Source organism: Salmo salar, chromosome 29, assembly GCF_965601325.2.
Source record: "Salmo salar chromosome 29, fSalSal1, whole genome shotgun sequence".
Lineage (NCBI taxonomy): Eukaryota > Metazoa > Chordata > Actinopteri > Salmoniformes > Salmonidae > Salmo > Salmo salar.
In genome coordinates this window covers 42,635,178-42,655,000 of record NC_138319.1, presented here as the reverse complement: position 1 = coordinate 42,655,000, position 19,823 = coordinate 42,635,178, and the positions used below count along the sequence as shown (strand labels likewise).

Here is a 19,823-nt window from a genome sequence, read left to right as displayed (position 1 = left end):
CTGGAGTCCTCCAGGGCTCTGATCTAGGCCCTCTGGAGTCCTCCAGGGCTCTGATCTAGGCCCTCTGGAGTCCTCCAGGGCTCTGATCTAGGCCCTCTGGAGTCCTCCAGGGCTCTGATCTAGGCCCTCTGGAGTCCTCCAGGGCTCTGATCTAGGCCCCCTTGAGTCCTCCAGGGGCTCTGATCTAGGCCCCCTTGAGTCCTCCAGGGCTCTGATCTAGGCCCCCTTGAGTCCTCCAGGGCTCTGATCTAGGCCCTCTGGAGTCCTCCAGGGCTCTGTTCTAGGCCCTCTGGGGTCCTCCAGGGGCTCTGTTCTAGGCCCTCTGGAGTCCTCCAGGGGCTCGGTTCTAGGCCCTCTGGGGTCCTCCAGGGCTCTGTTCTAGGCCCTCTGGGGTCCTCCAGGGCTCTGTTCTAGGCCCTCTCCTCTGACTGTCTCTCTGGAGATGAGTGTCTGCTGAGCGACAGGACCAACATGTAAATCTACAACAGTAAAAAAATCTACCTTGGTGAGCCTCTTGAGCTGGTTCCTGGCCCGAGGAGTTTGTTTTAGCAGCATGAAGGCCTGGCCCATCGCAAGCAGGTAGGGAACGTTGTTCACCTGGGGTGAAGAAGGTACAGGAGAAGGAGGGGGAGGAGAAAGAGGAAACCCTACCTGAGTAGAGGCCAGCTCAGTGAAGGGGGATCTACCTGAGTAGAGGCCAGCTCAGTGAAGGAGGTTCTACCTTATTAGAGGCCAGCTCAGTGAAGGGGTCCTACCTTAGTAGAGGCCAGCTCAGTGAAGGGGTCCTACCTGAGTAGAGGCCAGCTCAGTGAAGGGGTCCTACCTTAGTAGAGGCCAGCTCAGTGAAGGGGTCCTACCTTAGTAGAGGCCAGCTCAGTGAAGGGGTCCTACCTTAGTAGAGGCCAGCTCAGTGAAGGGGTCCTACCTTAGTAGAGGCCAGCTCAGTGAAGGGGTCCTACCTTAGTAGAGGCCAGCTCAGTGAAGGGGTCCTACCTTAGTAGAGGCCAGCTCAGTGAAGGGGTCCTACCTTAGTAGAGGCCAGCTCAGTGAAGGGGTCCTATCTTAATTGAGGCCAGCTCAGTGAAGGGGTCCTACCTGAGTAGAGGCCAGCTCAGTGAAGGGGTCCTACCTTAATTGAGGCCAGCTCAGTGAAGGGGTCCTACCTTAGTAGAGGCCAGCTCAATGAAGGTGGATCTACCTGAGTAGAGGCCAGCTCAGTGAAGGGGTCCTACCTGAGTAGAGGCCAGCTCAGTGAAGGGGTCTACCTTAGTAGAGGCCAGCTCAGTGAAGGGGTCCTACCTGAGTAGAGGCCAGCTCAGTGAAGGGGTCCTACCTTAGTAGAGGCCAGCTCAGTGAAGGAGGTCCTACCTTAGTAGAGGCCAGCTCAGTGAAGAGTCTCAACTTAGTAGAGGCCAGCTCAGTGAAGGGGTCCTACCTGAGTAGAGGCCAGCTCAGTGAAGGGGTCCTACCTGAGTAGAGGCCAGCTCAGTGAAGGAGGTCCTACCTTAGTAGAGGCCAGCTCAGTGAAGGAGGTCCTACCTTAGTAGAGGCCAGCTCAGTGAAGGGGTCCTACCTGAGTAGAGGCCAGCTCAGTGAAGGGGTTCTACCTGAGTAGAGGCCAGCTCAGTGAAGGGGTCCTACCTTAGTAGAGGCCAGCTCAGTGAAAGAGTTCCTACCTTAGTAGAGGCCAGCTCAGTGAAGGGGTCCTACCTTAGTAGAGGCCAGCTCAGTGAAGGGGGATCTACCTGAGTAGAGGCCAGCTCAGTGAAGGAGGTCCTACCTGAGTAGAGGCCAGCTCAGTGAAGGGGTTCTACCTGAGTAGAGGCCAGCTCAGTGAAGGGGTCCTACCTTAGTAGAGGCCAGCTCAGTGAAAGAGTTCCTACCTTAGTAGAGGCCAGCTCAGTGAAGGGGTCCTACCTTAGTAGAGGCCAGCTCAGTGAAGGGGGATCTACCTGAGTAGAGGCCAGCTCAGTGAAGGAGGTCCTACCTGAGTAGAGGCCAGCTCAGTGAAGGAGGATCTACCTTAGTAGAGGCCAGCTCAGTGAAGGGGTCCTACCTTAGTAGAGGCCAGCTCAGTGAAGGGGTCCTACCTTAGTAGAGGCCAGCTCAGTGAAGGGGTCCTACCTGAGTAGAGGCCAGCTCAGTGAAGGGGGTTCTACCTTAGTAGAGGCCAGCTCAGTGAAGGGGGATCTACCTGAGTAGAGGCCAGCTCAGTGAAGGAGGTCCTACCTGAGTAGAGGCCAGCTCAGTGAAGGAGGATCTACCTTAGTAGAGGCCAGCTCAGTGAAGGGGTCCTACCTTAGTAGAGGCCAGCTCAGTGAAGGGGTCCTACCTTAGTAGAGGCCAGCTCAGTGAAGGGGTCCTACCTGAGTAGAGGCCAGCTCAGTGAAGGGGGTTCTACCTTAGTAGAGGCCAGCTCAGTGAAGGAGGTTCTACCTTAGTAGAGGCCAGCTCAGTGAAGGGGTCCTACCTTAGTAGAGGCCAGCTCAGTGAAGGGGTCCTACCTTAGTAGAGGCCAGCTCAGTGAAGGGGTTCTACCTTAGTAGAGGCCAGCTCAGTGAAGTGGTCCTACCTGAGTAGAGGCCAGCTCAGTGAAGGGGGATAGACCTTATTAGAGGCCAGCTCAGTGAAGGGGTCCTACCTTAGTAGAGGCCAGCTCAGTGAAGGGGTCCTACCTGAGTAGAGGCCAGCTCAGTGAAGGGGTCCTACCTGAGTAGAGGCCAGCTCAGTGAAGGGGTCCTACCTTAGTAGAGGCCAGCTCAGTGAAGGGGGATCTACCTGAGTAGAGGCCAGCTCAGTGAAGGAGGTCCTACCTGAGTAGAGGCCAGCTCAGTGAAGGAGGTCCTACCTGAGTAGAGGCCAGCTCAGTGAAGTGGTCCTACCTTAGTAGAGGCCAGCTCAATGAAGGTGGATCTACCTGAGTAGAGGCCAGCTCAGTGAAGGGGTCCTACCTTAGTAGAGGCCAGCTCAGTGAAGGGGTCCTACCTGAGTAGAGGCCAGCTCAGTGAAGGGGTCCTACCTTAGTAGAGGCCAGCTCAGTGAAGGGGTCCTACCTCAGTAGAGGCCAGCTCAGTGAAGGGGGATAGACCTTATTAGAGGCCAGCTCAGTGAAGGGGGTCCTACCTTAGTAGAGGCCAGCTCAGTGAAGTGGTCCTACCTTAGTAGAGGCCAGCTCAGTGAAGGGGTCCTACCTGAGTAGAGGCCAGCTCAGTGAAGGGGGTCCTACCTTAGTAGAGGCCAGCTCAGTGAAGGGGTCCTACCTTAGTAGAGGCCAGCTCAGTGAAGGGGTCCTACCTTAGTAGAGGCCAGCTCAGTGAAGGGGTCCTACCTTAGTAGAGGCCAGCTCAGTGAAGGGGTCCTACCTGAGTAGAGGCCAGCTCAGTGAAGGGGGTCCTACCTTAGTAGAGGCCAGCTCAGTGAAGGGGTCCTACCTTAGTAGAGCCCAGCTCAGTGAAGGGGTTCTACCTTAGTAGAGGCCAGCTCAGTGAAGGGGTCCTACCTTAGTAGAGGCCAGCTCAGTGAAGGGGTTCTACCTTAGTAGAGCCCAGCTCAGTGAAGGGGTCCTACCTTAGTAGAGGCCAGCTCAGTGAAGGGGGATAGACCTTATTAGAGGCCAGCTCAGTGAAGGGGTCCTACCTTAGTAGAGGCCAGCTCAGTGAAGGGGTCCTACCTTAGTAGAGGCCAGCTCAGTGAAGGGGTCCTACCTTAGTAGAGGCCAGCTCAGTGAAGGGGTCCTACCTTAGTAGAGGCCAGCTCAGTGAAGGGGTCCTACCTTAGTAGAGGCCAGCTCAGTGAAAGAGTTCCTACCTTAGTAGAGGCCAGCTCAGTGAAGGGGTCCTACCTTAGTAGACGCCAGCTCCGTGAAGGGGTCCTACCTTAGTAGAGCCCAGCTCAGTGAAGGGGTTCTACCTTAGTAGAGGCCAGCTCAGTGAAGGGGTCCTACCTGAGTAGAGGCCAGCTCAGTGAAGGGGGATAGACCTTATTAGAGGCCAGCTCAGTGAAGGGGTCCTACCTTAGTAGAGGCCAGCTCAGTGAAGGGGTCCTACCTTAGTAGAGGCCAGCTCAGTGAAGGGGGATAGACCTTATTAGAGGCCAGCTCAGTGAAGGGGGTCCTACCTTAGTAGAGGCCAGCTCAGTGAAGTGGTCCTACCTTAGTAGAGGCCAGCTCAGTGAAGGGGTTCTACCTTAGTAGAGGCCAGCTCAGTGAAGGGGTCCTACCTGAGTAGAGGCCAGCTCAGTGAAGGGGGATAGACCTTATTAGAGGCCAGCTCAGTGAAGAGGTCCTACCTTAGTAGAGGCCAGCTCAGTGAAGGGGTCCTACCTTAGTAGAGGCCAGCTCAGTGAAGGGGGATAGACCTTATTAGAGGCCAGCTCAGTGAAGGGGGTCCTACCTTAGTAGAGGCCAGCTCAGTGAAGTGGTCCTACCTTAGTAGAGGCCAGCTCAGTGAAGGGGTCCTACCTTAGTAGAGGCCAGCTCAGTGAAGGGGTCCTACCTCAGTAGAGGCCAGCTCAGTGAAGGGGGATAGACCTTATTAGAGGCCAGCTCAGTGAAGGGGGTCCTACCTTAGTAGAGGCCAGCTCAGTGAAGTGGTCCTACCTTAGTAGAGGCCAGCTCAGTGAAGGGGTCCTACCTTAGTAGAGGCCAGCTCAGTGGAGTGGTCCTACCTTAGTAGAGCCCAGCTCAGTGAAGGGGTCCTACCTTAGTAGAGGCCAGCTCAGTGAATGGATCCTACCTGAGTAGAGGCCAGCTCAGTGAAGGGGTCCTACCTTAATAGAGGCCAGCTCAGTGAAGGGGTTCTACCTTAGTAGAGCCCAGCTCAGTGAAGATTCTCAACTTAGTAGAGGCCAGCTCAGTGAAGGGGTCCTACCTGAGTAGAGGCCAGCTCAGTGAAGGGGGATAGACCTTATTAGAGGCCAGCTCAGTGAAGGGGTCCTACCTTAGTAGAGGCCAGCTCAGTGAAGGGGGTCCTACCTTAGTAGAGGCCAGCTCAGTGAAGGGGTCCTACCTGAGTAGAGGCCAGCTCAGTGAAGGGGGTCCTACCTTAGTAGAGGCCAGCTCAGTGAAGGGGTCCTACCTTAGTAGAGGCCAGCTCAGTGAAGGGGTCCTACCTTAGTAGAGGCCAGCTCAGTGAAGGGGTCCTACCTTAGTAGAGGCCAGCTCAGTGAAGGGGTTCTACCTGAGTAGAGGCCAGCTCAGTGAAGGGGTCCTACCTTAGTAGAGGCCAGCTCAGTGAAAGAGTTCCTACCTTAGTAGAGGCCAGCTCAGTGAAGGGGTCCTACCTTAGTAGAGGCCAGCTCAGTGAAGGGGTCCTACCTTAGTAGACGCCAGCTCGGTGAAGGGGTCCTACCTTAGTAGAGCCCAGCTCAGTGAAGGGGTTCTACCTTAGTAGAGACCAGCTCAGTGAAGGGGTCCTACCTGAGTAGAGGCCAGCTCAGTGAAGGGGGATAGACCTTATTAGAGGCCAGCTCAGTGAAGGGGTCCTACCTTAGTAGAGGCCAGCTCAGTGAAGGGGTCCTACCTTAGTAGAGGCCAGCTCAGTGAAGGGGTCCTACCTTAGTAGAGGCCAGCTCAGTGAAGGGGTCCTACCTTAGTAGAGGCCAGCTCAGTGAAGGGGTCCTACCTTAGTAGAGGCCAGCTCAGTGAAGGGGTCCTACCTTAGTAGAGGCCAGCTCAGTGAAGGGGTCCTACCTTAGTAGAGACCAGCTCAGTGAAGGGGGATAGACCTTAGTAGAGGCCAGCTCAGTGAAGGGGTCCTACCTTAGTAGAGGCCAGCTCAGTGAAGGGGTCCTACCTTAGTAGAGGCCAGCTCAGTGAAGGGGGTCCTACCTTAGTAGAGGCCAGCTCAGTGAAGGCCTGCAGGGCTTTCTGGATGTGTTTGGGGTCTCTGGTGGCCATGAGGCAGAGGTTGACCAGCAAGGTGATTCCGTCTGACCGCTGACCTCCTGATGACCCCTGACGTGGGCGGAACTCCTTCACCAGGTTCTGGGCCGTGGCCACGCCCACCTGCTCCCTGTGCTCAGCCCCGCCCAGTTGGCTCGTACTGACCAATCAGAGAGGAGAACAGACGTCATCATTTTATATCATGTATTATTACAGTTAGCTGAAGTATCTCATAATCAGGAACAATCAAACTAGGCGACATGGTAATGAGATGATAATGCAGGGGTCTAAGATTGATTTGCACTGCATCGGCTCCGACTCTCGTCGGATGTGGAAGGGCCTGCAAACTATTACAGACTACAAAGGGAAGCCCAGCCGAGAGCTGCCCGGCGACACAAGCCTACAGGACGAGCTAAATAACTTCTATGCTCGCTTCGAGGCAAGTAACACTGAAACGTGCATGAGAGCATCTGCTGTTCTAGACGACAGTGTGATCACGCTCTCCGTAGCCGACGTGAGTAAGACCTTTAAACAGGTCAACATTCACAAAGCTGCAGGGCCAGACGGATTACCAGGACGTGTACTCCGAGCATTCGCTGACCAACTGGCAAGTGTCTTCACTGACATTTTCAACCTCTCCCTGTCCGAGTCTGTAATACCAACATGTTTCAAACAGACCACCATAGTCCCTGTGAGCAAGAACACCAATATAACCTTATTCCTGTATTGGCGCTTTGCCTGTTTGATGGTTCGTCTGAGGGTGTAGCGGGATTTCTTATAAGCGTACGGGTTTGAGTCCTGCTCCTTGAAGGCGGCAGCTCTACCCTTTAGCTCAGCGCTGATGTTGCCTGTAATCCATGGCTTCTGGTTGGGGTATGTTCGTACAGTCACAGTGGGGACAACGTCAACGATGCACTTATTGATGAAGCCAGGGACTGAGGTGCTGTACTCCTCAATGCCATCGGATGAATCCAGGAACATGTGCCAGTCTGTGCAAAACAGTCCTGTAGTTTAGCATCTGCTTCATCTGACAATTTACTTATTGACAGAGTCACTGGTGATTCCTGTTTTATTTTTTGCCTGTAAACAGGAATCAGGAGGATAGAATTATGGTCAGATTTGCCAAATGGAGGGAGAGGGAGAGCTTTGTACGCGTCTCTGTGTGTGGAGTAAAGGTGGTCTAGAGTTTTTTTCCCCTCTGGTTGCACATTTAACATGCTGGTAGAAATGAGGTAAAACGGAATAGAGTTTCCCTGCATTAAAGTCTCCGGCCACTAGGAGCGCCGCCTCTGGATGAGCGTTTTCCTGTTTGCTTATGGCCTTATACAGCTCATTGAGTGCTGTCTTAGTGCCAGCATGCGTGTGTGGTGCCTTCAGAAAGTACTCAAACCCCTTGACTATATTTTGTTGTGTTACAGCCTGAGGTCATAATGGATTAACATTGTTTTTTTTCTCACCCATCTACACACAATAACTTATATTGAGAAAGTGAAAACACGTTTTTAGTAGTTTTTCTTGGCCATTCATGTTTTTAGAAATGTTTGAAAATTGATTGAAAATGAAATACAGAAATATCTAATTTACATAAGTACTTATACACCTGAATCAATACTTTATAGAATAACCTTTGGCAGCGATTAGAGCTGTGAGTATTTCTTGGTATGCCTCTAAGAGCTTTCTACACCTGGATTGTGCAACATTTTCCCATTATTGTTTTCTAAATTCTTCAAGCTCTGTCAAATTGTTGATCATTGCTAGACAGCCATTTTCAAGTCTTGCCATATATTTTCAAGTAGATTTAAGTCAAAACTGTAACTCGGCCACTCAGGAACATTCACTGTCTTCTTGGTAAGCATCTCCAGTGTATATTTGGCCTTGTGTTTTAGGTTATTGTACTGCTGAAAGGTGAATTCATCTCCCAGTGTCTGGTGGAAAGCAGGATTTGCCAGGGCTTACCTCAATTCCATTTCTTTTTTATCCTGTAAAACTCCCCAGTCCTTAACAATTACAAGCATACCCATAACATGATGCAGCCACCACTATGCTTGGAAATATGGAGAGTGGTACTCAGTAATGTGTTGTGTTGGATTTGCTCCAAACATAACACTTTGTATTCAGGGGAAAAAGTTAATTGCTTTACCACATTTTTTGCAGTATGACTTCAGTGACTTGTTGCAAACATAAGGCATGTTTTGGAATATTTTTATTCCGTAAAGGCTTCCTTCTTTTCACTCTGTGAATTAGGTAGGAGAAGCACGAGAGGCACCCCCAAGAAAATTTTGGGGGGGGGCACACGGGTAGTTTGGCTAGGCGTAAGAAGAGCCGGAAGCCAGCTACTCGTGGTTATATGGAGGAGCGTATGGGGTGGAGAGCGCTATGTTTCGCTGAGGAGCGCACTATCTCACCCATACGCACGCACAGTCCGGTGCGCGTTATTCCAGCCCCTCGCAGGTGCCGTGCTAGAGCGGGCATCCAGCCTGGTAGGAGGATGCCTGCGCAGCGCATCTGGTCGCCGGTACGCCTCCGAGGACCAGGCTACCCAACTCCCGCTCTACGCACGGCTACCATCAGGCCCCTGCACAGCCCAGTCTGCCCTGTACGAGCACCCCGCTCGTACAGGGCTACTAGTTCCATCCAGCCAAGGCGGGTTGTGCAGGAGGTAAGATCTAGACCGGCTGTGCGCCTCCATAGCCCTGGGTTTCCAGCTCCTGTCTCTCGTGCGGACCCGGAAGTGCGTCAACCCAGTCCGACTCGTCCTGTTCCCGCTCCCCGCACTAGCCTGGAGGTGCGTGTACATAATCTGGTAAGCCCAGTACCAGCACCACGCACCAGGCTACAAGTGCGTCAACCCAGCCTCGCCAGTCAACAGTCTTCATCAGAGCTGCCCGCCAGTCAACAGTCATCATCAGAGCTGCCCGCCAGTCAACAGTCATCATCAGAGCTGCCCGCCAGTCAACAGTCATCGTCAGAGCTGCCCGCCAGTCAACAGTCATCGTCAGAGCTGCCCGCCAGTCAACAGTCATCGTCAGAGCTGCCCGCCAGTCAACAGTCATCGTCAGAGCTGCCCGCCAGTCAACAGTCATCGTCAGAGCTGCCCGCCAGTCAACAGTCATCGTCAGAGCTGCCCGCCAGTCAACAGTCATCGTCAGAGCTGCCCGCCAGTCAACAGTCATCGTCAGAGCTGCCCGCCAGTCAACAGTCATCGTCAGAGCTGCCCGCCAGTCAACAGTCATCGTTAGAGCTGCCCGCCAGTCAACAGTCGTCAGAGCTGCCCGCCAGTCAACAGTCGTCAGAGCTGCCCGCCAGTCAACAGTCGCCAGAGAGGTCAGACTGCGCTGAACTGCCGGAGTGGTCAGACTGCGCTGAACTGCCGGAGTGGCCAGACTGCGCTGAACTGCCGGAGTGGCCAGACTGCGCTGAACTGCCGGAGTGGCCAGACTGCGCTGAACTGCCGGAGTGGCCAGACTGCGCTGAACTGCCGGAGTGGCCAGACTGCGCTGAACTGCCGGAGTGGCCAGACTGCGCTGAACTGCCGGAGTGGCCAGACTGCGCTGAACTGCCGGAGTGGCCAGACTGCGCTGAACTGCCGGAGTGGCCAGACTGCCCTGAACTGCCGGAGTGGCCAGACTGCCCTGAACTGCCGGAGTGGCCAGACTGCCCTGAACTGCCGGAGTGGCCAGACTGCCCTGAACTGCCGGAGTGGCCAGACTGCCCTGAACTGCCGGAGTGGCCAGACTGCCCTGAACTGCCGGAGTGGCCAGACTGCCCTGAACTGCCGGAGTGGCCAGACTGCCCAGACTGTCCCGAATTGCCAGACTGCCCAGACTGTCCCGAATTGCCAGACTGCCCAGACTGTCCCGAATTGCCAGACTGCCCAGACTGTCCCGAATTGCCAGACTGCCCAGACTGTCCCGAATTGCCAGACTGCCCAGACTGTCCCGAATTGCCAGACTGCCCAGACTGTCCCGAATTGCCAGACTGCCCAGACTGTCCCGAATTGCCAGACTGCCCAGACTGTCCCGAATTGCCAGACTGCCCAGACTCTCCCGAATTGCCAGACTGCCCCGACTGCCCCCCGGCGATGCCAGAGTGGCCCGACAGCCTGGAACGGCCGGAGCCAGAGCCACCTCCAGAAATAGGTGGGTTGGGGAGGGGGGGTGTAGCACAGTGCCGTCGTTGACGGCAGCCACCCTCCCTTCCCTCCCTTTAGAAAAGGGGACTTTTTGTTGGTGTTGCTTGGGATTATTTTTTGTTAAGGTGCTTCTGGGGTAGCACCTTTAAGGGGGGGGTACTGTCACGTCCTGGCCAGTATATAAGGTTAATTGTTTTGTAGTTTGGTCAGGGCGTGGCAGGGGGTATTTGTTTTATGTGGTTCGGGGTGGTGTGTTTTGTGTAAAGGGTGTTTGATTTAGTAATTCCGGGTTTTGGTTTATGTTTAGTATTCTATGGTTAGTCTAGGTTGTGTGTTTCTATGTTTGGTTGATTGGGGTTGGGACTCTCAGTTGAAGGCAGGTGTTGTCTATCTGCCTTTGATTGAGAGTTCCATATATTAGGGTGTGTTTGTATGTGTGATTTGTGGGTGATTATTCTGTGTATAGCCTTGTGCCTTACCAGACTGTTTATTTGTCGAGTGTTCGTTTTTTGTGTTTTGTATGTTCGGTTTTGAAGATAATTAAAAATCAAGATGAGCATTCACGTACCTGCTGCGTTTTGGTCCTCATTCACCGACAACAGCCGTGACATTAGGTTAGTATTGTGGAGTAATTTGTGTAGGCCAGTGACAAAAGAATCTCAATTTAATCCATTTTAAATGTAATCTGTAACACAACAAAATGTGGTAAAAGTCAAGGGGTGGGAATACTTTCTAAAGGCACTGTAAATCATTATCTCCTCTGACTCTGAAGGCCTGCCGTGCCACTAGAAGCCCCGCCGTGTCTCTAGAAGCCCCGCCGTATCTCAAGAAGCCCCGCCGTACCCCTAGAAGCCCCGCCGTACCTCTAGAAGCCCCGCCGTACCTCTAGAAGCCCCGCCGTACCTCTAGAAGCCCCGCAGTACCTCTAGAAGCCCCGCCGTGTCTCTAAAAGCCCCGCCGTATCTCAAGAAGCCCCGCCGTACCTCAAGAAGCCCCGCCGTACCTCTAGAAGCCCCGCTGTATCTCAAGAAGCCCCGCCGTATCTCAAGAAGCCCCGCCGTACCTCTAGAAGCCCCGCCGTACCCCTAGAAGCCCCGCCGTAACCCTAGAAGCCCCGCCGTACCCCTAGAAGCCCTGCCGTACCCCTAGAAGCCCCGCCGTACCTCCACTCCTCCTGGGGTGTCTCAAACACCTCCCCTCCGATGACCTCGTTGTCTGGGTTGAGACAGATGCGGATCATGAGCTCCATAGCCTGATCTCCCCACTCGTTGTCCCGCCGGGCCTTATTCAGATGGAACAGAGCCTCACTCACCCTGTACACATGCCTGGAGGGTGGAGAGGTCCATCTTTGAACCAGATCTTATTCTGTCAGCCAGGGGTTCTATACAGATAGAAACTAGACACTCACTATACAGATAGACTAGACACTCACTATACAGATAGACTAGACACTCACTATACAGATAGACTAGACACTCACTATACAGCTAGACTAGACACTCACTATACAGCTAGACACTCACTATACAGCTAGACTAGACACTCACTATACAGCTAGACTAGACACTCACTATACAGCTAGACTAGACACTCACTATACAGATAGACTAGACACTCACTATACAGATATATCTGTATAGAACTATCTGTATAGAACTATCTGTATAGAACTACCTGTATAGAACTACCTGTATAGAACTATCTGTATAGAACTATCTGTATAGAACTATCTGTATAGAACTAATGAAAAGTAGAAGAGAGAAAAGACATCTGTGTCGTATTCCTCTTCCTTATAACTTTTGGATATTAGAGTCTTTACAGTAGTAGTTGTATTGGACACCAGTAGTAAAGGTCTTTACAGTAGTAGTTGTATTGGACACCAGTAGTAAAGGCCTTTACAGTAGTAGTTGTATTAGACACCAGTAGTAAAGGTCTTTACAGTAGTAGTTGTATTAGACACCAGTAGTAAAGGCCTTTACAGTAGTAGTTGTATTAGACACCAGTAGTAAAGGCCTTTACAGTAGTAGTTGTATTAGACACCAGTAGTAAAGGCCTTTACAGTAGTAGTTGTATTGGACACCAGTAGTAAAGGCCTTTACAGTAGTAGTTGTATTGGACACCAGTAGTAAAGGTCTTTACAGTAGTAGTTGTATTGGACACCAGTAGTAAAGGTCTTTACAGTAGTAGTTGTATTAGACACCAGTAGTAAAGGTCTTTACAGTAGTAGTTGTATTAGACACCAGTAGTAAAGGTCTTTACAGTAGTAGTTGTATTAGACACCAGTAGTAAAGGTCTTTACAGTAGTAGTTGTATTAGACACCAGTAGTAAAGGTCTTTACAGTAGTAGTTGTATTAGACACCAGTAGTAAAGGCCTTTACAGTAGTAGTTGTATTGAACTCTCACCAGTAGTAAAGGTCTTTACAGTAGTAGTTGTATTGGACTCTCACCAGTAGTAAAGGCCTTTACAGTAGTAGTTGTATTGGACTCTCACCAGTAGTAAAGGTCTTTACAGTAGTAGTTGTATTGGACACCAGTAGTAAAGGCTTTACAGTAGTAGTTGTATTGGACACCAGTAGTAAAGGTCTTTACAGTAGTAGTTGTATTGGACACCAGTAGTAAAGGTCTTTACAGTAGTAGTTGTATTGGACACCAGTAGTAAAGGTCTTTACAGTAGTAGTTGTATTGGACACCAGTAGTAAAGGTCTTTACAGTAGTAGTTGTATTGGACACCAGTAGTAAAGGCCTTTACAGTAGTAGTTGTATTGAGACTCTCACCAGTAGTAAAGGTCTTTACAGTAGTAGTTGTATTGGACACCAGTAGTAAAGGCCTTTACAGTAGTAGTTGTATTGGACTCTCACCAGTAGTAAAGGTCTTTACAGTAGTAGTTGTATTAGACACCAGTAGTAAAGGTCTTTACAGTAGTAGTTGTATTAGACACCAGTAGTAAAGGTCTTTACAGTAGTAGTTGTATTAGACACCAGTAGTAAAGGTCTTTACAGTAGTAGTTGTATTGGACTCTCACCAGTAGTAAAGGTCTTTACAGTAGTAGTTGTATTGGACACCAGTAGTAAAGGCCTTTACAGTAGTAGTTGTATTGGACACCAGTAGTAAAGGTCTTTACAGTAGTAGTTGTATTAGACACCAGTAGTAAAGGTCTTTACAGTAGTAGTTGTATTGGACACCAGTAGTAAAGGCCTTTACAGTAGTAGTTGTATTAGACACCAGTAGTAAAGGTCTTTACAGTAGTAGTTGTATTGGACACCAGTAGTAAAGGTCTTTACAGTAGTAGTTGTATTAGACACCAGTAGTAAAGGTCTTTACAGTAGTAGTTGTATTGGACACCAGTAGTAAAGGTCTTTACAGTAGTAGTTGTATTGGACACCAGTAGTAAAGGTCTTTACAGTAGTAGTTGTATTGGACACCAGTAGTAAAGGTCTTTACAGTAGTAGTTGTATTGGACACCAGTAGTAAAGGTCTTTACAGTAGTAGTTGTATTGGACACCAGTAGTAAAGGCCTTTACAGTAGTAGTTGTATTGGACACCAGTAGTAAAGGTCTTTACAGTAGTAGGTGTATTAGACACCAGTAGTAAAGGTCTTTACAGTAGTAGATGTATTGTACACCAGTAGTAAAGGTCTTTACAGTAGTAGTTGTATTAGACACCAGTAGTAAAGGCCTTTACAGTAGTAGATGTATTAGACACCAGTAGTAAAGGTCTTTACAGTAGTAGTTGTATTGAGACACCAGTAGTAAAGGCCTTTACAGTAGTAGTTGTATTGGACTCTCACCAGTAGTAAAGGTCTTTACAGTAGTAGTTGTATTGGACTCTCACCAGTAGTAAAGGTCTTTACAGTAGTAGTTGTATTGGACTCTCACCAGTAGTAAAGGCCTTTACAGTAGTAGTTGTATTGGACACCAGTAGTAAAGGCCTTTACAGTAGTAGTTGTATTAGACACCAGTAGTAAAGGTCTTTACAGTAGTAGTTGTATTAGACACCAGTAGTAAAGGTCTTTACAGTAGTAGTTGTATTAGACACCAGTAGTAAAGGCCTTTACAGTAGTAGTTGTATTGGACACCAGTAGTAAAGGTCTTTACAGTAGTAGTTGTATTGGACTCTCACCAGTAGTAAAGGTCTTTACAGTAGTAGTTGTATTAGACACCAGTAGTAAAGGTCTTTACAGTAGTAGTTGTATTAGACACCAGTAGTAAAGGCCTTTACAGTAGTAGTTGTATTGAACTCTCACCAGTAGTAAAGGCCTTTACAGTAGTAGTTGTATTAGACACCAGTAGTAAAGGTCTTTACAGTAGTAGTTGTATTAGACACCAGTAGTAAAGGTCTTTACAGTAGTAGTTGTATTGAACTCTCACCAGTAGTAAAGGCCTTTACAGTAGTAGTTGTATTGAACTCTCACCAGTAGTAAAGGTCTTTACAGTAGTAGTTGTATTGGACTCTCACCAGTAGTAAAGGTCTTTACAGTAGTAGTTGTATTGAACACCAGTAGTAAAGGCCTTTACAGTAGTAGTTGTATTGGACACCAGTAGTAAAGGTCTTTACAGTAGTAGTTGTATTAGACACCAGTAGTAAAGGTCTTTACAGTAGTAGTTGTATTGGACTCTCACCAGTAGTAAAGGTCTTTACAGTAGTAGTTGTATTGGACACCAGTAGTAAAGGTCTTTACAGTAGTAGTTGTATTAGACACCAGTAGTAAAGGTCTTTACAGTAGTAGTTGTATTAGACACCAGTAGTAAAGGCCTTTACAGTAGTAGTTGTATTGGACTCTCACCAGTAGTAAAGGCCTTTACAGTAGTAGTTGTATTAGACACCAGTAGTAAAGGTCTTTACAGTAGTAGTTGTATTAGACACCAGTAGTAAAGGTCTTTACAGTAGTAGTTGTATTGAACTCTCACCAGTAGTAAAGGTCTTTACAGTAGTAGTTGTATTGGACTCTCACCAGTAGTAAAGGTCTTTACAGTAGTAGTTGTATTGAACACCAGTAGTAAAGGCCTTTACAGTAGTAGTTGTATTGGACACCAGTAGTAAAGGTCTTTACAGTAGTAGTTGTATTAGACACCAGTAGTAAAGGTCTTTACAGTAGTAGTTGTATTGGACACCAGTAGTAAAGGTCTTTACAGTAGTAGTTGTATTGGACTCTCACCAGTAGTAAAGGCCTTTACAGTAGTTATATCCAGGCTCAGTGGTCGCTCCGTGGTCGTGGAGCTCACAGGCTTGAAACAAGGCCAGGGCGTCATCCAGTCTGGCTGACCGTCTCAGCACCTGGATACACTTGGCCAGGAACACGTAGTTACCTATGGGACAATACCAACACCATTACACAGCAGTATAGACTATATGTACATTGAATTCAAGGTCTAGGTCTGGAAGCCACTGCTTTTTAAATTCATCCCCTCTAATCAGGGACTGATTTAGACCTGGGACTCCAGGTGGGTGATTCCCCCTCTAATCAGGGACTGATTTAGACCTGGGACACCAGGTGGGTGATTCCCCTCTAATCAGGGACTGATTTAGACCTGGGACACCAGGTGGGTGATTCCCCCTCTAATCAGGGACTGATTTAGACCTGGGACACCAGGTGGGTGATTCCCCTCTAATCAGGGACTGATTTAGACCTGGGACACCAGGTGGGTGATTCCCCTCTAATCAGGGCCTGATTTAGACCTGGGACACCAGGTGGGTGATTCCCCCCTCTAATCAGGGCCTGATTTAGACCTGGGACACCAGGTGGGTGATTCCCCTCTAATCAGGGACTGATTTAGACCTGGGACACCAGGTGGGTGATTCCCCTCTAATCAGGGCCTGATTTAGACCTGGGACACCAGGTGGGGGATTCCCCTCTAATCAGGGCCTGATTTAGACCTGGGACACCAGGTGGGTGATTCCCCTCTAATCAGGGCCTGATTTAGACCTGGGACACCAGGTGGGTGATTCCCCTCTAATCAGGGACTGATTTAGACCTGGGACACCAGGTGGGTGATTCCCCTCTAATCAGGGACTGATTTAGACCTGGGACACCAGGTGGGTGATTCCCCTCTAATCAGGGCCTGATTTAGACCTGGGACACCAGGTGGGTGATTCCCCTCTAATCAGGGACTGATTTAGACCTGGGACACCAGGTGGGTGATTCCCCCTCTAATCAGGGACTGATTTAGACCTGGGACACCAGGTGGGTGATTCCCCTCTAATCAGGGCCTGATTTAGACCTGGGACACCAGGTGGGTGATTCCCCTCTAATCAGGGACTGATTTAGACCTGGGACACCAGGTGGGTGATTCCCCTCTAATCAGGGACTGATTTAGACCTGGGACACCAGGTGGGTGATTCCCCCTCTAATCAGGGACTGATTTAGACCTGGGACACCAGGTGGGTGATTCCCCTCTAATCAGGGACTGATTTAGACCTGGGACACCAGGTGGGTGATTCCCCTCTAATCAGGGCCTGATTTAGACCTGGGGACACCAGGTGGGGGATTCCCCTCTAATCAGGGACTGATTTAGACCTGGGACACCAGGTGGGTGATTCCCCTCTAATCAGGGACTGATTTAGACCTGGGGACACCAGGTGGGTGATTCCCCTCTAATCAGGGACTGATTTAGACCTGGGGACACCAGGTGGGTGATTCCCCTCTAATCAGGGACTGATTTAGACCTGGGACACCAGGTGGGTGATTCCCCTCTAATCAGGGACTGATTTAGACCTGGGACACCAGGTGGGTGATTCCCCTCTAATCAGGGCCTGGTTTAGACCTGGGACACCAGGTGGGTGATTCCCCTCTAATCAGGGACTGATTTAGACCTGGGACACCAGGTGGGTGATTCCCCTCTAATCAGGGCCTGATTTAGACCTGGGACACCAGGTGGGTGATTCCCCTCTAATCAGGGACTGATTTAGACCTGGGACACCAGGTGGGGGATTCCCCTCTAATCAGGGACTGATTTAGACCTGGGGACGCCAGGTGGGTGCAAATAATTATCAGGTAGAACAGAAAAACAGCTGTAATCTGGACCTCGTAGGGTAAGATTTGAATACCCCATGGGTACATGGGTAAGGTACCCAGACAGGATCCCAGACAGGATCCCAGACAGGATCCCAGACAGGATCCAAATAAACAACATGAGTCCTAATAATGGTAGTATGTTTAAAATACAACATGTACCTGGGCATCTGTCCATCAGTCCAAGGTAAATCTCCACAGACTCATCAAACTTCTCCTCCTTCAACTTGATATCTCCGTACACCTTCAGGCAGACACAGGAACATGATGATTATGTCAACCTTCCCAGTGTGCTCTAGCACGTACAAAGAGGAGAGAGGACTAAACCTTTATGGGCTCTGGGGGGATGTTATACAGAGGAGAGAGGACTAAACCATTGTGGCATCAGGGGGATGTTATACAGAGGAGAGAGGACTAAACCATTATGGACTCTGGGGGGATGTTATACAGAGGAGAGAGGACTAAACCATTGTGGCATCAGGGGGATGTTATACAGAGGAGAGAGGACTAAACCATAGTTGCCACAAAGTTGCCACAAAGTTGGAAGCACAGAATTGTCTAGAATGTCATTGTATGCTGTTGCATTAAGATTTCACTTCACTGGAACTAAGGGGCCCGAACCATGAAAAACAACCCCAGACCATTATTCCTCCACCAAACTTTACAGTTGGCACTATGCATTGGGGCAGGTAGCGTTCTCCTGGCATCGGCCAAACCCAGATTCGTACGTTGGACTGCGTTTCCACTGCTCCAGAGTACAACGGAGGCGAGCTTTACACCACTCCAGCCGACGCTTGGTATTGTGCATGGAGATCTTAGGTTTGTGTGCGGCTGCTCGGCCATGGAAACCCATTTCATGAAGCTCCCAACGAACAGTTATTGTGCTGATTTGCTTCCAGAGGCAGTTTGTGAACTCTGTACTGAGTGTTGCAACCGAAGACAGACAATGATAACGCGCCTCAGCACTCGGCGGTTCCATTCTGTGAGCTCGTGTAGCCTACCACTTCGCGGCTGAGCCATTGTTGCTCCTAGACGTTTCCACTTCACAATAACAGCACACACAGTTGACCGGGGGGCAGCTCTAGCAGGGCAGAAATTTGACGAACTGACTTATTGGAAAGGTGGCATCCTATGACGGTGCCACGTTTGAAGTCACTGAGCTCTTCAGTACGGGCCATTCTACTGCCATTGTTTGTCTATGGAGATTGCATGGGTGTGTGCTCAATTTTATACACCTGTCAGCAACGGGTGCGGCTGAAATATCCGAATCCACTAACTTGAATGGGTGTCCACATACTTTTGCATATATAGTGTATGTAGAGGAGAGAGGATTGTACCATTGTGGCGTCAGGGTGGAAGGCATGCTTTCCCAGCACCTCCTCTACCTGCATCAGGGCTTCATCTGTCTTCCCGTTCTCCAGGTAGAACTGGGCCATCTCCAGACCGATCTGAGAGGGGAGTATAGATCAGATCTACAGAATATACATACAGTTGAAGTCGGAAGTTTACATCCACTTAGGTTGGAGTCATTTAAACTCGTTTTCCAACCAGTCCGCAAGGTTCTTGTTAACAAACTATAGTTTTGACAAGTCGGTTAGGACATCTACTTTCTGCATGACACAAGTAATTTTTCCAACAATTGTTTACAGACAGATTATTTCACTTATAATTCACTGTATCACAATTCCAGTGGGTCAGAAGTTTACATACACTAAGTTGACAGTGCCTTTAAACAGCTTGGAAAAATCCTGAAAATGATGTCATGGCTTTAGAAGCTTCTGATAGGCTAATTGACATCATGTAAGTCAATTGGAGGTGCACCTGTGGATGTATTTCAAGGCCCACCTTCAAACTCATTGCCTCTTTGCTTGACATCATTGGAAAATCAAAAGAAATCAGCCAAGACCTCAGACAAAAAAATTGTAGACCTCCACAAGTCTGGTTCATCCTTGGGAGCAATTTCCAAACGCCTGAAGGTACCAGGTTCATCTGAACAAACAATAGTACGCAAGTATTAACACCATGGGACCACGCAGCCGTTATACCGCTCAGGAAGGAGACGCGTTCTGTCTCCTAGAGATGAACGTACTTTGGTGTGAAAGTGTAAATCAATCCCTGAACAACAGCAAAGGACCTTGTGAAGATGCTGGAGGAAACAGGTACAAAAGTATCTATATCCACAGTAAAACGAGTCCTATATCGACATAACCTGAAAGGCCGCTCAGCAAGGAAGAAGCCACTGCTCCAAAACCGCCATAAAAAAGCCAGACTACGGTTTGCAACTGCACATGGGGACAAAGATCGTACTTTTTGGAGAAATGTCCTCTGGTCTGATGAAGCAAAAATAGAACTGTTTGGCTATAATGACCATCGTTATGTTTGGAGGAAAAGGGGGAGGCTTGCAAGCCGAAGAACACCATCCCAACCGTGAAGCACGGAGGTGGCAGCATCATGTTGTGAGGGTGCTTTGCTGCAGGAGGGACTGGTGCACTTCACAAAATAGATGGCATTATGAGGCAGGAAAATTATGTGGATATATTGAAGCAACATCTCAAGACATCAGTCAGGAAGTTAAAGCTTGGTCACAAATGGGTCTTCCAAATGGACAATGACCCCAAGCATACTTTCAAAGTTGTGGTAAAATGGCTTAAGGACAACAAAGTCAAGGTATTGGAGTGGCCGTCACAAAGCCCTGAACTAAATCCCATAGAACATTTGTGGGAAGAACTGAAAAAGTGTGTGTGAGCAAGGAGGCCTACAAACCTGACTCAGTTACACCAGCTCTGTCAGGAGGAATGG

General features: G+C 49.5%; 1 protein-coding gene across 3 annotated transcripts in view; it reads right to left on the bottom strand.

Moving 5' to 3' along the window:
- Positions 1-19,823, bottom strand: part of LOC106590692 (tetratricopeptide repeat protein 21B) — a 77,675-nt gene that overhangs the window by 7,974 nt on the left and 49,878 nt on the right. For 2 of the 3 annotated variants that reach the window (XM_082970832.1, XM_082970831.1), the window contains exons 20-25: positions 18,362-18,472; positions 17,187-17,268; positions 15,171-15,321; positions 11,177-11,338; positions 5,828-6,041; positions 502-597 (exon numbers count right to left, since the gene is read on the bottom strand). In XM_082970832.1, the coding sequence (XP_082826958.1) occupies positions 502-597; positions 5,828-6,041; positions 11,177-11,338; positions 15,171-15,321; positions 17,187-17,268; positions 18,362-18,472 (816 nt within the window). The remainder of the gene's footprint in view (positions 1-501; positions 598-5,827; positions 6,042-11,176; positions 11,339-15,170; positions 15,322-17,186; positions 17,269-18,361; positions 18,473-19,823) is intronic. The other variant, XM_082970833.1, reaches the window with a different exon arrangement.